The 16747-nt window shown below is 38.4% G+C and overlaps 1 protein-coding gene across 1 annotated transcript in view; it reads right to left on the bottom strand.

The window, feature by feature from the left end:
- Window positions 1–16747, bottom strand: part of HERC2 (HECT and RLD domain containing E3 ubiquitin protein ligase 2) — a 248076-nt gene that overhangs the window by 158203 nt on the left and 73126 nt on the right. The window contains exons 11-15 of the mRNA XM_080809534.1: window positions 15592–15780; window positions 14839–14990; window positions 12341–12498; window positions 12138–12251; window positions 2423–2674 (exon numbers count right to left, since the gene is read on the bottom strand). Of these exons, the coding sequence (XP_080665660.1) occupies window positions 2423–2674; window positions 12138–12251; window positions 12341–12498; window positions 14839–14990; window positions 15592–15780 (865 nt within the window). The remainder of the gene's footprint in view (window positions 1–2422; window positions 2675–12137; window positions 12252–12340; window positions 12499–14838; window positions 14991–15591; window positions 15781–16747) is intronic.

Genomic DNA, 16747 nt, shown 5'->3' on the forward strand with positions numbered 1-16747 from the left:
TGGAGAGGAGAAGGGAGTTGAGGGAAATTGGAAGGGGAGGTGAACCATGAGAGACTATAGACTCTGAAAAACAATCTGAGTATTTTGAAGGGGCAGGGGATGGGAGGTTGGGGGAGCCAGGTGGTGGGTATTAAGGAGGGCACATATTGCATGGAGCACTGGGTGTGGTGCAAAAACAATGAATTCTGTTATGCTGAAAAGAAATTAAAAAAAAAAAAAGTCAGATGCTTAACCAACTGAGCCATCCAGGCTTTACATTTTATTTATGGTTTTCTTTCCTGTACACAAAGATTACTTACTTTAGATTTTTCTTCTTTTCTAACATACGCATTCAATGCTATAAATTTCCTTCTAAGCACTGCTTTCACTGTATCCCACAAATTTTGGTAAGTTGTTCTCATTTTCATTTAGTTCAAAATATTTTAAAATTTCTCTTAAGATTTTGGTCTGACCATGTGTTATTTGGAAGTTTGTTGTTTAATCTCCACATATTTGGGGATTTTCCAACTATCTTTCTGATACAATTTTTAGTTTAATTCCCTTGTAAGCTGAAACCAGACATTGTTTGATCTCTCTTCTTTTAAATATGTTAACATCTGCTTTATAGCCCAGGTTGTGAGCTATCTTCATTAACAAAGTTTTCTAAAACAAAATCTTTTTCTCCATAGTGAAATGATACAAGTACATATTTTCCTATTTAAATAGTATTAAAGTATTGTATTTTTGCTTAAAAGTATATCTAACATTACCAACACAAGGGATGTTTTCAAAAATGTCAACATCAAAAGTAATTCAGCTACAAAACTCTACCAGAGTAAGGAATACAATTCTATCTTGAGCTTATCATACGCTGACATAAGTGATGGCCAAAATGACTGTACCATCAATCATTTAAATGCTTTCATATTAACATATTTCATCTCTGTATCTATTAAGTGTAGCTGAGGAAGCAGATTTTCTTTATTAAGTGAAAAAAATATATAAACAAGAAGGCTAACAAAATTCAAACACAGCTCCGTAACATACAACCAACTGTATTACCCTACAACTTATCTCAGAAACTTAGAAAATAACAAACTATAATATCTTCTTGGTATTAATATGTTTTAAAGATTTTATGATTTTTTTTTTTAGAGAGAGGGAGAAAGCACATGCATGTGCAAGCAGGGGAAGCAAAGAGAGGAAGAGAGGGAATCTCAAGCAGACTCCTCGTCAAGCACAGAGCCCAATGGTGGGCTCGAATCTCATGACCCTGAGATCATGACCTGGGCCAAAACCAAGAGTCAGACACTTAACTAACTGAGCCACCCAGGCACCCCAAGGTATTAATATGTTTTAACATAATGATGATGGTGAAAGAAACAAGCAAGTCCCATGTAAAATTCTCAATTCCAAACTCCCTTGACAAAAAAGCAAAAACATAAACAAAGTAAAATCTAGTTCAGGGATTCAACAAATTCCATCCCTCATGCAAATACAGGCCAAGGGCTGTTTTTGTGAATGAAGTTGTACTACAACGCAACCAGGCCCATGTGTTTAAATTTATATATTGTCTATGGATCCTTTTGGGCTACAACACCAGAAAGAGTAGTTGAGACATACAATGTATGATACTCAAACCTAAAATACTTTCCATCTACTCCTTTAAAAAACAGTCTGCCCACCCCCTTTAGCACTACAGGCTACCAGGTACGCCTACCACCAACCTCTCCCATACTTAAGAAGGCATCTTCAAAGTACACCTACATGCCTTGGCTCCCATTCTATCTAGAATGCATCCTGGATGCCCTTGAAACCAAACAAGCAGGATTTACCCACCATAAGTTCAAATGAGACCACTCCAAGCACACCAATCTTATCTCCTACTATGCTCCCACAGCACCATGCGTATCTATCATCTTAGCCATACCTCCAGTGTAACTACTGGTAACCTCACGATAGAAGTTAACTTCACTAAGGCCAGCTTACTTAATGATGAAAAGATGTCTGCCACAAAAAGGACTTACCAATATTAGAAAAATTGAATGAGCTTCAAATGAAATCTGGTGAGAATAATTCTACACCATTTTAAAAAATATTTTATTTGTTCAGGAGAGACAGAGAGAGAGAGGCAGAGGCAGAGGGAGAAGCAGGCTTCCCGGAGAGCAGGGTGCCCGATGTGGGACTTAATCTCAGGACTCTGGGATCACGACAGGCAGGCACTTAACAGACTGAGCCACTGAGGTGCCCTACACCATTTTTTAATAGAGATAAACTACTTTCCATTATTATCCATACCTACGAAAATGTGGGTAAAAGCCTTCTAATGATAAGTCATTCATGAAATATTAGGTTAAAAAAAAAAAAGAAAAACCTGCAAACTTTAAAAGATTACTAAAGAAAAAGCTTCCAAGAGTTTTAAAAGTTTACATTTTGCACTCACCTTGCAAGCCTTCCAAGAGTTTGGGATAACGAACATGTTCTTCTGTTCCATGTCCAAGTCTCTGGTTGTCACCTTTTCCCCATGAATAAACTTGGCCATCTTTTGTCAGAGCTATAGAAAATTGACTTCCACATCGAACCTTCACCACATCCAAATCCTGAAGCTTTTCAATAAGCTTTGGTGTTTTGCAGCCATCACTACCACCTCTGCCCAATTTCCCATAGTCACCATCTCCCCAAGACCACACTTGACCTAAAAAAAACACAAATACATTTCAGTAAAAGTAACTGTATATCTTAATGCAACTTTTAAATGGCTGAAAATCCTCAATATAACCCATAACAAACCTAGACCACTAATATATTTAGTTAACACTACACAGGTGACTTCTGACCAAATGAAATCTAGTTGATACTTCCAGTTGATACAGAAGCAATTAAGAAAAGGATAGCTGGGTTTTCTTTTTGTTTTAGCTAAAAGAATAATAAAGTCCTGACCCTTACTAGTTTGGGCTCAACGACTGGGTCCAGTTCAAGCTAGTAGTGAAAACAGAAAAAACAGAAAAAAAATGCCTCCATAAAATACCTTAACTTGGCCCACCACAAAAAGTTGCAGCTCCCTGACCACTGTCTCTCAGGTCTGCCCACACACTGTTCCTGTCATGCTCACCACAAGTTAACTGCATGACAGCATTTATTTCCAATAACATTTGTAAGTATAATCTAGTTAAATATTACATAAAGGCATAAAACAAATTACAAAAATGTGGTTGCATTCTTTCAACTCTGATAACTAAGCTAAAAACTTTGCAAAAATGCAATAAATGTGAATTACTAGAAAAAAACTGCTAAAAATTGTAAAGAAAGAAAAAAGAAATTCTATTTTAAATAATCTGAACTAAAGATCAACAAACTTTTTTGTTAAAGTTCAGATGGTAAATATTTTTTTAGGCTTTGTGGACAATGTGATCTCTGTCACAAGTATCCAAGCGTTCCACTGTCACAGGAAAGCAGCCACAGACAATTCGTAAGCAAGGTGGCATTCCAATACAAGTCTATTTGCAAAAACAGCCAATCCCTGATCTAAAATTGTAGATGATACACTAGTGGGTGGTCACTGACATAAACACACCAATGCTCAATGCAACAAACCCACACACAAACATCAGAGAATGTGTATACACTTATATGTCTTGCAAAATGCCTGTTGTTCACATAGCTCAGCTGGCAATTCCCACTTCCTCCTATGTTTTCAATGACCCTGTCACCCCAGAACCAGATCTCACAGGTCAGGATGCTTCCACTATATCAATAGTCTCAAAATACAATAATGTAGCAGGGACCTTTCCCTATATGACCAAACAGCATGCATAATTACCAATCACAGCGACTTAGTCAAAACTTCACGCAGCTTTACTTACATAACAGTTTCACACAAAGAATTCAAGAACAAACAATAATAAGGCTTATTTAAGGAAAGACTTTCTGGTTAAGAGGTTTATAAAATCTATCAATCACTCAACAGTGGAGACTTAAAAACAGTAAGATGTCAAATTGAAAGCTTCATGTCAGAAGAGAACTTCAAGATGACTGATGAGACCATCTTTTCTCAAATACTTACAATAGCAGAAGATGACTCTATGTCTATCCTTTCAGGCGAGAGGGCCTATGTGGGCATGAAAATGCTCAAAATACCCTTTCTCCTCTCACTAAAGAAATCCCCAGGGAGGGGAGTTAAGATGGTGGAGGAGTAGGGGACCCTAAGTTTGTCTGGCCCCTGGAATTCAGCTAGATAGTTATCAAATCATTCTGAACACCTGTGAAAAGAGGAGATCTGAGAAAAGAAATGCTACAATTCTACAAATAGAAAAGCAACCACTTTTTGGAAGGTAGGAGGTGCGGAGACTTGGCATCCAGGGTGATATATTTGAGAAAACTGCAGAGAGGAAGGAGCCTGCTTAAGAAGGCTACTGCAAAGTATTAAAAGCAGCAGGATGCAAAATTGGAAATTTTAGGAGTCTGCTACAGTGGGGGACATCCCTGGATTAAAGGCACTCGGATGGCAAAGCAGACTGGAATCCCAGGTGGGACAGCATAGTCTCAGGATCCCCAGGGCCACAAGAAGAATGGGAGTAGCTGAGTGTGGCAGAGTTCCAAGGCAGCGGAATGGGGAAGCAGAATGAAAACAGCAAGTCTAGATGCCAGCTTTCTGCTGTGTGTTGCTGTAAACTGTAAACAGTAACTATGAACTGCTGCATAGTCACACAATCACTCTCTTGACAGGGTCTTGGCAAAAGGCAGAAGCTCAGCAAGACATCCCACAAACTCCCAGGGGGAACATCATGGGACCAAGTCTCAGGAGTCCATAAAAGTTTGTGGAGACTGGAAACTCCGGCACATACCTGAGATAAAAACACTCTGTCACAGGCTGAGTGAACAGAGTTTGGACAGAAACCAGGGAGACAGAGTCATTGACAGCTTTTCTGTGAGGGTTCACTGAAGATGAGAGGCACAAACTTTCAGCTCTAGGGATAAAGATTCAGGCACCACGATTTTCATCCAGCCATCAGTGCTGGAAAGCGTTCAAGGAGCAAAACAGGGTCAGACAGTGCAATCAGAGCCACTTAAACAAAGCGCAATCAGAGCTACTTAAACAGAGCCCAGCACCCTGGCAAGGGAGGCTCAATTTCACCAGGACAAGGGCACCTGAGAATCGGTGCAAAAGGCCCTTCCACCCAATGACCAGCAGGAACAATTGAATAGCACCAAGTCCACAGATGATAGAGAACTGCAAAACTTCGGCTCTTAGGGAAAAGAGTATATAGCATTGGTGGGGTTTTTTCAAATCTTTAGTCTTCCAGCTTTATTTTCATTCAGTTATTTTATTTTTTCAATTCTTTTATTCTTTCTCAATTTTTTTTATTGTTAGTCACCATAGAGTACATCATTAATTTTTGATGCAGAGTTCCATGATCATTATTTGTGTATAACACCCAGTGCTGTGCCCTCTTTAATACCCATCACATGGTTACCCCAACCCTCGCCTCTGAAACTCTCAGATTGTTTCCCAGAGTCCATAGTCTCTCATGGTTTGTCTCCCTCTCTGATTTCCCCCCCTTGAGTTTTTCTTCCACTAATGTCCTCTGTGATATTCCTTATGTTCAACTATGAGTGAAACTATATGATAATTGTCTCTCTACTTATTTCACTTAGCATAATCTCCTCCAGTTCCATCCATGTCAGTCAAATGGTGGGTATTCATCCTTTCTGATGGCTGAGTAATATTCCACTGTATATATGAACCACATCTTCTTTATCTACTGCCCTTTAACAGATGAATGAATAATTTTTATATATACACTATATATATATATATATAAATAATGTGTGTGTGTGTATATATATGTAATGTGTGTGTGTATATATATATATAAAATTTTTGGTTTACTTTCATTGTATTTTATTTTTCTATATATATATACAATTACCTTTCTTCGCTATTTTGGGATATAGTTTCCTTTTTTTTTTTAATTAACATACAATGTATTATTTGCCCCAGGGGTATAGGTCTGTGAATCATCAGGTTTACACATTTCACAGCACTCACCATATCACATACCCTCCCCAATGTCCATAACCCAACCACCCTCTCCCTACTCCCCTACCCCCCGCAACCCTCAGTTTGTTTTGTGAGATTAAGAGTCTTTTATGGTTTGTCTCCCTCCTGATCCCATCTTGTTTCATTTTTTTCCTTCGCTACCCTCCAAACCCCCCGTCCTGCCTCTCAAATTCCTCGTATCAGAGAGATCATATGATAATTGTCTTTCTCTGACTGACTTATTTCACTCAGTATAATACCCTCTAGTTTCACCCATGTCATTACAAATGGCAAGATTTCATTTCTTTTGATGGTTGCATAATATTCCATTGTAGGATATAGTTTCTTTTTTTTTTTAATTGGATATAGTTTCTTTTAACAAACAGAACAAAACACACCCAAGATCTAGTTTATTGTTTTGTTCTGTTTTACTTCTTGTTTGATTTTTTCTTATTTTGCTTTGTTTTTGTTTCTTCTGGTTTGTTTTGTTTTTTCCTTTGTTATTTTTGTCTATTCTCTCATTTTCTTCTATTCTTTCCTCAACATAATAACAAGATGGAGAAACTCACACCAAAAGAAAGAATAGGAGGTAATACTCACTGCCAGGGATTTAATCAATAACAGATATAAATAAGATGTCTGAACTAGAATTTAAAACAATGATTATAAAGATACTGGTATGGGCTTGAAAAAATCATAGAAGACAATAGAGAATCCCTTACTGTATAAATAAAAAAGTAAAATCTACTCAGGCCAAAATTTAAAATGCTATTACTGAGATGCAGTCACAATTGGAGGCTCACACAGCAAAGATAAAGTAGGTAAAAGAGTGAGTCAGTGATACATAAGAAAAATCATGTAAAATAAGGAACCTGAGGTGGGAAGTAAAAAACTACAGGATCATGAAGGAAGACTTCAAGAACTCAAATACCATAAAGCAAAATAATATCCAGATAATGGGGGCGGTCCCAGAAGATAGGGTGAGGGGAGATGGGCAGAAAAATTCATTTGAACAAATTAGAGCTAAGTACTTCCCTAATTTGGGGAAGGAAACGGGCACTCAAGTCCAGAAGGCCCAGAAAACCCCTTTAGATCAATAAAAACAGGTCAATACCTTGACATATTAACAGTGACGCTTGCAAATTTCAGAGACGAAGAGAAAATCCTAAAAGTAGCTCAGGACAAGAGGTCCTGAACATACAAAGGCAGACACAAAAAGCTGAAAGCAGACCTGTCCACAGAGACCTCGCAGGCCAGAAAGGACTGACATGATATATTCAACATGCATGCTAAATGGGAAAAATATGCAGCCAAGAATACTTTATCCAGCAAGGCTCTCATTCAGAATAGAAAGAGAGATAAAGAGTTACCAGGACAAAGAGAAACTAAAGGAATTTGTGAACACTAAACCAGCTCCACAAGAGATATTAAAGGGGATTCTTGAGCAAAGAGAGAACCCAAAAGTAACAAAGGCCAGAAAGGAACAGAAACAATATACAGAAACAGCGACTTTACAGGTAATACAAAGGCACTAAATTCATATCCTTCAATAATTACTGTGAATATAAAAAAAGACTAACTGTTCCAATAAAAAAACATAAGGTATCAGAATGGATTTAAAAAAAAAAAAAAGACCCATCAATATGCTGTCTATAGGAGTCTCATTTTAGACCCAAAGACACATCCAAATTGAAAGTGAGAGGTTGGAGAATCATTTATCATGCTAATGAACATCAAAAGAAAGCTGGAGTAGCCATCCTTATATCACACAAACTAGATTTTAAACCAAAGACTATAGTAAGAGATGAGGAAGGACAATGATTCTTAATAAAAGGGTCTATCCAACAAGAAGATCTGACAGTTGTAAATATTTATGCCCCTACATTGGGAGCAGGCAAATATATAAACCAATTAATAACAAAATTAAAGAAACACTTTGATGATAGTAACAACACAATCCAAGTAAGGGACTTTAACTCCCCACTCACAGAGAGGAAAGACCATCTAAGTAGATCAACAAGGAAACAAGGGCTTTGAATGACACACTGGACCAGATGGACTTAACAGAAATATTCAGAGGATTTCATCCTAAAGCAACAGAATACACATTCCTCTCAAGAGCACATGGAACATTCTCCAGAATAGATCACATACTGCATCACAAATCGGGTCTCAACCAGAACCAAAAGACTGAGATTATACCATGCATATTTTCAAACCACATGCTTTAAAACTTGAACTCAATCACAAGATTTAGAAGGAACACAGATACACGGAGGTTAAAGAGCAACCTACTAAAGAATGAATGGACAACCAGGAAACTAAAGAACAATTAAAAAATACACTGAAGCAAATGAAAACGAAAACACAATAGTTCACATATTCTGGGATGCAACAAAGGCAGTCCTAAGAGGAAAGGATATAGCAAAACAGGTCTTTCTCAAGAAACAAGAAAAGTCTTATACACAAAATCTAACTTTACCCTAAAGGAGCTGGAAAAAGAACAGCAAATGAAGCTTCAATCCAGCAGGAGGAAAAAATAGTAAGACCAGAGCAGAAATCAATGAAATATAAGTCAAGAACAGTAGAAGGGATCTACGAAACTAAGTGCTGGTTTTTTGAAAGAATTAATAAGATCGATAAACCCCTGGCAAGCCTTATCAATAAGAAAAGAGAAAGGACCCAAATAAATAAAATCATAAATGAAAGAGAAGAGATCACAACCAACCCGAAAACATATAATTATAAGAGTATATCATGAGCAAATATATGCCAACAAATTTGGCAATCTGGAAGAAATGGATGCACTCCTAAACATGAAAACTACCAAAACTGAAACAGGAAGAAATAGAAAACCTGAACACACCTGTAACCAGGAAACCCAAGGAGCAATCAAAAATCTCCCAACAAAGAAGAGTCCAAGTCCAGGTGGCCTCACAGCGGGATTCCACCAATCATTTAAGAAAGATTAATACCTACTCTTCTGAAGCTGATGAAAAAACAGAAATGGAAGGAAAACTTCTAAACTCATTCTATGAGGCCAGTATTACCTTGATCTCAAAACCAAAGACCCCACCAAAAAGGAGAATTACAGACCAAGATCCCTGATGAATAGGGATGCAAAAATTCTCACCAAGATACTAGCTAATAGGATTCAACAATATATCAAAAGGATATTCACCACAACCAAGTGAGATTTATTCCTGGGCTGCAAGGGAGATTCAACATCCACAAATAAATCAATTTGATATACCACATCAATAAAAAAAGGACAAGAACCATATGATTCTCTCAACTGATGCAGAAAAAATATTTGACAAAAATACATCATCCTTTCTTGATAAAAACTCTCTGCAGTGTAGGAATAGAGGGAACAAACCTCAGTATCATAAAAGCCATCTATGAAAAGGTCACAGAGAATACCATTCTCAATGGGGAAAAACTCTCAGTTTTTCCCCTAATGTCAAGAACATGACAGGGATGTTCACTCTCACCACTTCTGTTCAACACAGTACTGGAAGTCCTAGCCACAACAATCAGACAACAGAAAGAAATAAAAGGCATCCAAATCAGCACAGAAGTCAAACTCTTACTCTTCACAGATGACATGATACTCTACGTAGAAAACACAAAAGACTCCACCCAAAAATTGCTAAAACTTATACAGGAATTCAGCAGAGAGTAGCAGGATATAAACCAATGCACAGAAGTCAGTTGCTTTTCTATACACTAACAATGAAGGAGAAGAAGAAGAAATCAAGGAATCAATCCCACAACTGCACCAAAAACCGTAAGATCCCTAGGGAATAAGCCTAACCAGAGGTAAAAGATCTGTACTCTGAAAACTATAGAATACTCATGAAAGAAACTGAGGAAGACACAAAGAAATGGAAAAACATCCCATGCTCATGGATTGGAAGAACAAAATATTATGAAAATGCCCATGCTATCTAAAAGCAATCTACACATTTAATGCCATTCCTATCAAAATACTATCATCAGCATTTTTCACAGACCTGGAACAAACAATCCTAAACCTTGTATGGAACCTGAAAAGACCCCAAATAGCCAAAGGAATGTTGAAAAAGAAAACCAAAGCTGGTGGCATCACAAATCCAGACTTCAAGCTGTATTACAAAGCTATAATCATAAAAACAGTATGGCACAAAAACAGACACATAGATCAGCTGAACAGAACAGAAAACCAAGAACTGGACCCTTAACTCTATGATCAACTAATCTCTGACAAAGCAGGAAAGAATAACAATGGAAAAAGGCAGTCTCTTCAACAACTGGTGTTGGGAAAATTAGCCACAGGCAGAAGAACGAAACTGGACCACTGTCTTAAACCACACACAAAAATAAACTCAAAATGAATGAAAGACCTAAATGTGAGACAAGCATCCATCAAAATCGTAGAGGAGAACATAGGCAGCAACATTTTTGACCTCAGTCTCAGAAAACTCTTGCTAGACACGCGTCCAAAGGCAAGGGAAACAAAAGCAAGAATTAACTATTGAGACTTCATCAGGATAAAAAGCTTTTGCACAGCAAAGTAAACAGTCGACAAAACTAAAAGGCAACCTACAGAAAGGGAGAAGATATTTGCAAATGACATATTAGATAAGGGGCTGGTATCCAAAATCTGTAACTTATCAAACCAATACCCAAAGAACAAATAATCCAATCAAGAAATTGGTAGAAGAAGTGAACAGACATTTCTTCAAAGAAGACGTAGAAATGGCCAATACACACATGTAAAAAACACTTAACATCACTTGGCATCAGGGAAATACAGATCAAAACCATAGTAAGAACCACCTCATACCAGTCAGAATGGCTAAAATTAACAACTCAGGAAACAACAGATGTTGGTGAGAATACGGAGAAAGGGGAACATTTTTACACTATTGGTGGGAATGCAAACTGTGCAGTCACTCTGGAAAACATACTGGAGGTTCCTCAAAAAGTTAAAAATATAGCTACCCTACAATCCAGCAATCACACTACTAGGTATTTATTCAGAGGATACAAACATAGTCACTGGAAGGGGCACATGCACCCCAATGTTTATAGCAGCAATGTCCACAATAGCCAAACTATGGGAAGAGCCCATATGTCTATCAAGACATGAATGGATAAAGATATGGTATACTCCACCATCAAAAAGAATGAAATCTTGCCATTTGCAAAGATGTCGATGGAACGTGAGGATATTATGCTAAGCAAAATAAGTCAGTCAGAGATGAACAAATACCAGATTATTTCACTCATACATGGAATTTAAGAAACAAAACAGATGAACATAGCAAAGGGAAGAAAAAATAAGAGGAAATCAGAGAAGGAGACAAATCATAAAAGACTCTTAGCTATAGGAAACAAAATGAAGTTTGCTGGAGGGGAGGTGTGTGGGGGAATGGAGTAATTGGTGATGGGCATTAAGGAGGGTACTGAATGTAATGAGCTCTGGGTGTTATATGCAACTGATGAATCACTAAGTTCAATCTCTGAAATGAGTAAATAAATAAATATTAAAAAAAAAAAAAGAAAAAGAAAGTAATCCCCAGAAGTAAGTCAATTCCCAATCTGCCATTCAACTTCTGCAGCAGGGCAGAGAGAGAAGTTCCCCAGCTGATTCTGACAAACCCCCACAATACTAACAAATAAATAGTTTTAAAATTCAGTAAGATTCTAACCAACAAAACTAGTAAATGTACCCTCAAAGGAAAAGCAAAATGAGTATAATCTCAGTAATAAACACAAATATAAAACACAAATATAAATATAATATAAATATAAATATATAAATATATATTTGTATATATTTATATATATATTCCCACTCTGTGGGAAGCATGCTTCTCCCTTTCCCACTCCCCATGCTTGTGTTCCCTCTCTCACTATGTCTTTCTCTGTCAAATAAATAAATAAAATCTTTAAAAAAAAAAAAAAAGTCCTGTAACTTCTTAACCTCTGCCATAGACCCAGAGGTGCACATCACTTAAAGATGGACAAAAGGGCAGCCATGAAGTGAACTCTACTTCAACTGCTCACTCCCTTAAGGAAAGTGGCACTCCTCATCCTGAAGACCAGCCCAGACAGCATACGCACTGCATACCATTCTCCGTCACCGCCAGGGTTTGAGCATCCCCGCTCCCGCATGCCACATCAATGACCTTCAATCCTTTAAGCCCAGCTACCAGCATTGGGATGGCTTCATCTTCACTGGAGCCTTCAAACAGATAGGACAATCGTTACTGCAAAATCCTCAAGAGAGGCAACCTCCCACTGCAAGCTTGAGCTGGCTCAAGGCAAATGTACCATGGCCCAGTCGGCCGTAGTTCCCTCGGCCCCAGGTATACAGCTCCCCCTCGGCAGTGATGGCCGCACTATATGTGCTTCCACATGCGATGTGCACCACATGCTTCCCAGCCTGTTTTCCAGAGAAAGCAGATATCACCTTAGGCTCTTCCAAAGGCCTGCGGAGAGAAAGGAAACAAATGTGAATGTCCTTCTACACGTGCCCTATTGGTGTTAGCAAAGAAAATAACTACCAGGGTTCCAAGACAGTTTGTCCTTCCAGGTACCTTATGAAATAATTAAGAAACATAGAATTCAAACACCCAACACTTCCATGATTGACTGTTTACTGGGCACCTAATGCCAAGTATGGCATCCAGCAGGAGTATCAAAACAGGTTTGTTAAAGACACACAATCAAGTCTCGAGCAGCTTTGTTCATAGTGGTCCAAAACAGTGACCCATCCATAGACCACTCAGCAACAGGAACCAGGCAACTACTGACATACCTAACAACTTGGCTGAAGCTCAGGAACTCTGCTAAATAACAGAGCCAGGAACAAAATACCACATAGTGACAGAAGGCAGATCAGGAACTGGAAGTAGAGAGCAGGGGTTGATTGCAAAGGGGTCCAAAGAAAGTAGCAGGGGCATCAGAAATGTTTCCTCAGTTGTGGTGGTTCCTCAACTGTATGCATTTGCTGAAACTCATCAAATTGTACTCAAAACAAATGGATTGTAAACCTCATACCGATGGTTAGAATTTACACATTTGTTAAAAAAATGAGGAAGGAATGAAGGAGCAAGGCTTACTAATCACATTCCAATCTATATTTTACAAATGAAAAATAGGAGGCAGTAAGGATTAATTAGAGTGAAGTCTTAGTAGTTGGCTCTTTACTTTCAGAACTAGCAAAATGCTATATATTTATAATCCAGAATATGTGTACTGTGATTGGCAACACGCAACTCTACCCTCTCCAAAGACATGGTTTACTAACTTTGTGACCCACTATTCTGCAAAATAAATAAATGCACACGTTTATAAATATAAATATAAATAATATAAATATTGATAAATGCATGGGCACACATAGGCACAGGGAGAGCTGAACAACCCTAATTTGATACTTCTCCCTCCTGTTCAGCTCAAGTTTCAATCCCCCAAAGTTTCCTTCCAACTCCTACCATCTTCACTGATCTCTTTTCCTTCCCGCAATTTCTTGAACAATGGACAAATAATTTAATCTAGCATCTAGCACTTAATCTCAACTGAGTATTATGTTGTTACTAGGTTTTTTGTAGCTTAGTACAAATTACAAGTAACATAAAAGAAGCAAAAAACTAATGTCTCCAGTTTGTATCTCCATCCTTTCAAGTCCTATGTGTCCCACACATCTAACCCCCTTTAAGAGTCTGAGAATAGGGGCGCCTGGGTGGCTCAGTGGGTTAAAGCCTCTGCCTTCGACTCAGGTCATGATCTCAGGGTCCTGGGATTGAGCCCCATATCTGGCTCTCTGCTCATTAGGGAGCCTGCTTCCCCCCCCCTCTTACTGCCTCTCTGCCTACTTGTGATCTCTCTCTGTCAAATAAATAAATAAAATCTTTAAAAATAAATAAATAAATAAAAATAAAAAAGAGTCTGAGAATAACAACAATTCTAAATTCTACAATTTCCATTCCTTTGTTTCTCACCATCATTTTACCACATTTGTCTGAATCCCTTACAGCACTATCAAGTTTGGAATATTTCTCCTGAATGCTAATACACAATACACATTGCTCAGCTTTATTCACAGTCTGAGAGTCTACCCGGGGATGTCCACTTCCATCCCACCATAGTGATAAGGGGCTCAGACTCCTCTCAACTCTGTTGTTCGTGCCTCTTTCCCCCTTGAAGTGGGGATGCATCTTCAATTTTAATCTAAGGCCAAAGTTTTTCTCTACCAGGCTCCTCACTCAAGCCAGCAACATTTTAAATGGTTCCCACCACTCTGTGGCAGCTGTGGGAACTCTCCATTTTAACAACCCTGCATTTAGAACAACCATTTTGTTTTATTCCTGGTCTCGCACAATAATCAAAAGCTTCCACAAAATAGGACACTAAGAAATTAGAGAGTTTTGTACCTATGAAAATGGAATGACTTAAGGAAAGGAGGACCTTATCTGACAGAGATGTGTTGAAGTGTTTGTGAAAGAACAAACAAGTAGTATGGGATTTGCCTTAGGAAGCTCCACAGTGCGGGGCGTTGGTACGTGCAGTTAAAACGGGAATAGCAAAAGCTGGAAGCCATGAATCTGGGAGAGAAGAACAGGAAGGCCAACTGGTCATCCTCTGTGCTCTGGGCAGAATCCCCATAGCATGACCCAGGGGCTGACATATCTTGACAGCCTTTCCACCCCAGCCCTACATGTTAGAGCAGTTGGAACACAACGAGCCACACTTTTCTTTTCCATCCTATTTTGAATACAGCAATTCAAAGGGAAAGCATGTCAATTATAAGAATCAACCATACGTACACAGTATCCCCATGGCCCAGTCGTCCACCATCCCCACAACCCCAGGAGTACACTTCTCCTGTCGCTGCCAGAGCCAAGTAGTGGTGACCATCAGAATGGGCAGCAATCTTTACAATGTTTCTGGAGGCAAGACCCTGGACCAGCTGTGGGGCCTAAAAGGGTAAAAATGGGAAGAAAATTACTAAGCAGTCCAAGGACAATGAAAACAGCATGACTCTTCTCAATTATGCATCCCATTTTAACAAACTCTACTTGAACTAAAAAACATGAGCTTCTAGAGGCTGCCATCCAATCATCCAGATGCCCTGCCCACTACCAAGAGAAGAGTAGGCAGCCTCCAAGTGCTCTGTGACATGATTAGGCTACCTCCACACAAGGGAAATTCACAACTCAAGGTAAAAAGCACCTTCCTTTAACAGGAACATGCTCTATCCCCACAAGGCCCAATTCCCTCATTTCTTACTATCTGGACCCCAAAGTATACTGAGTTTACACATGGAAAATTAGTTTACAAATGGGAATCAAGATAGGCAAATGCATGTAATTGTAAGGAGCTCCTGATCTTTAACAACTAAGAAATTCTTCCCCAAATGATCTTAATTATTTAAGATTATTAAGTACAACTAGTAAAATACAATGAAAAGATGTTTCTAAATCTTCAGAAATCAAAATGACTTAAAGACTAGAATTCTGTAGCACCTGTAAGAGAAAAGTGCCCACAAAGGGAAGTGATCTAGGCCCCAGAACACCCACCAGCGTGTCACTGTTGTAGGCCTGAGTGTACACGCGGCCATTCCTCGACAAGATCAGGAAGCGCTTCTCTGCACAGGCAATCTGCGTGACCCCCAGGTTGGCAAGTCCTTCACACTGAATTGGACCGATCACATTGGCATAGTATTTCCATCCTATTAACCCCCATCCTATGACTTCTTGCAATGATCCCTGTAAGATAACAAGATAAGGAAACATTTTCTTTATAGTGGCAAAAATATTTCTTTCTTCAAGACGAAACCAGAGAGGGAGCCAAACCATAAGAGACTCTTAATCTCAGGAAACAAACTGAGGGTTGCTGGAGGGGAGGGGAGTGGGAAGAATGGGGTGGCTGAGTGATAAACATTGGGGAGGGTATGTGCTATAGTGAGTGCTGTGAATTGTGCAAGACTGATGATTCACAGACCTATACCCCTGAAACAAATAATACATTATATGTTAATAAAAAAAAGTTATATTGCAATTTATAAAAGGAAAAGCAATGAAAACTTACAGGTATCTACATAAACTGTTTTGAGAAACTAAGAACAAAACAAAAGAGTATTTCTTTCTTACTTCAAAAGAAAGAAAAATTTATGCTAAGAGTAACACTGAGATATCATAGAATAAAAACAAAGCATGTAAAGAAAGCTGATCTAAAACATCAAAATAAGTTATAACATTCCATATTATCTCAGTTAACAGGTAAGATGATGAAATAACTGAACAGGCTAATCTTCCAAAGCATTTCATTTTAACAGAAACCATTAAAAAGTAATATAAGTAGAACTTAAACATACTTTTAAATGCTTGGACTGTATCAGGTTACCATTTTTGTCATAACAGGAAGAAACCTGAAAGCCTAAGCACGAGGCTGAGAGACAAGTCTCTTAATGTTGGGTGTGGGTGAGAAGGATCAAGTTGTATGTGAGCAGTTTTGTGATAATCAGCTAATGTGTCCACCCACATCAAGTACATCACCACTGGTGCATGCATATGCGCAAACAGAACAAATGCACAAGGCTAATCATTGCAGCAGTATTTGAGAAGCAAACTTCTGGCAACACAGTGTCCACCAAAAAAATCATGATAGATCCATACACAGAATACCCAGTTGCTTTAAAATAAACAAAGAAGTTCTATTTATTAATAGAGAAAG

The sequence above is a fragment of the Martes martes genome (assembly GCF_963455335.1).
Source record: "Martes martes genome assembly, chromosome: 7".
Classification (NCBI taxonomy): Eukaryota; Metazoa; Chordata; class Mammalia; order Carnivora; family Mustelidae; genus Martes; species Martes martes.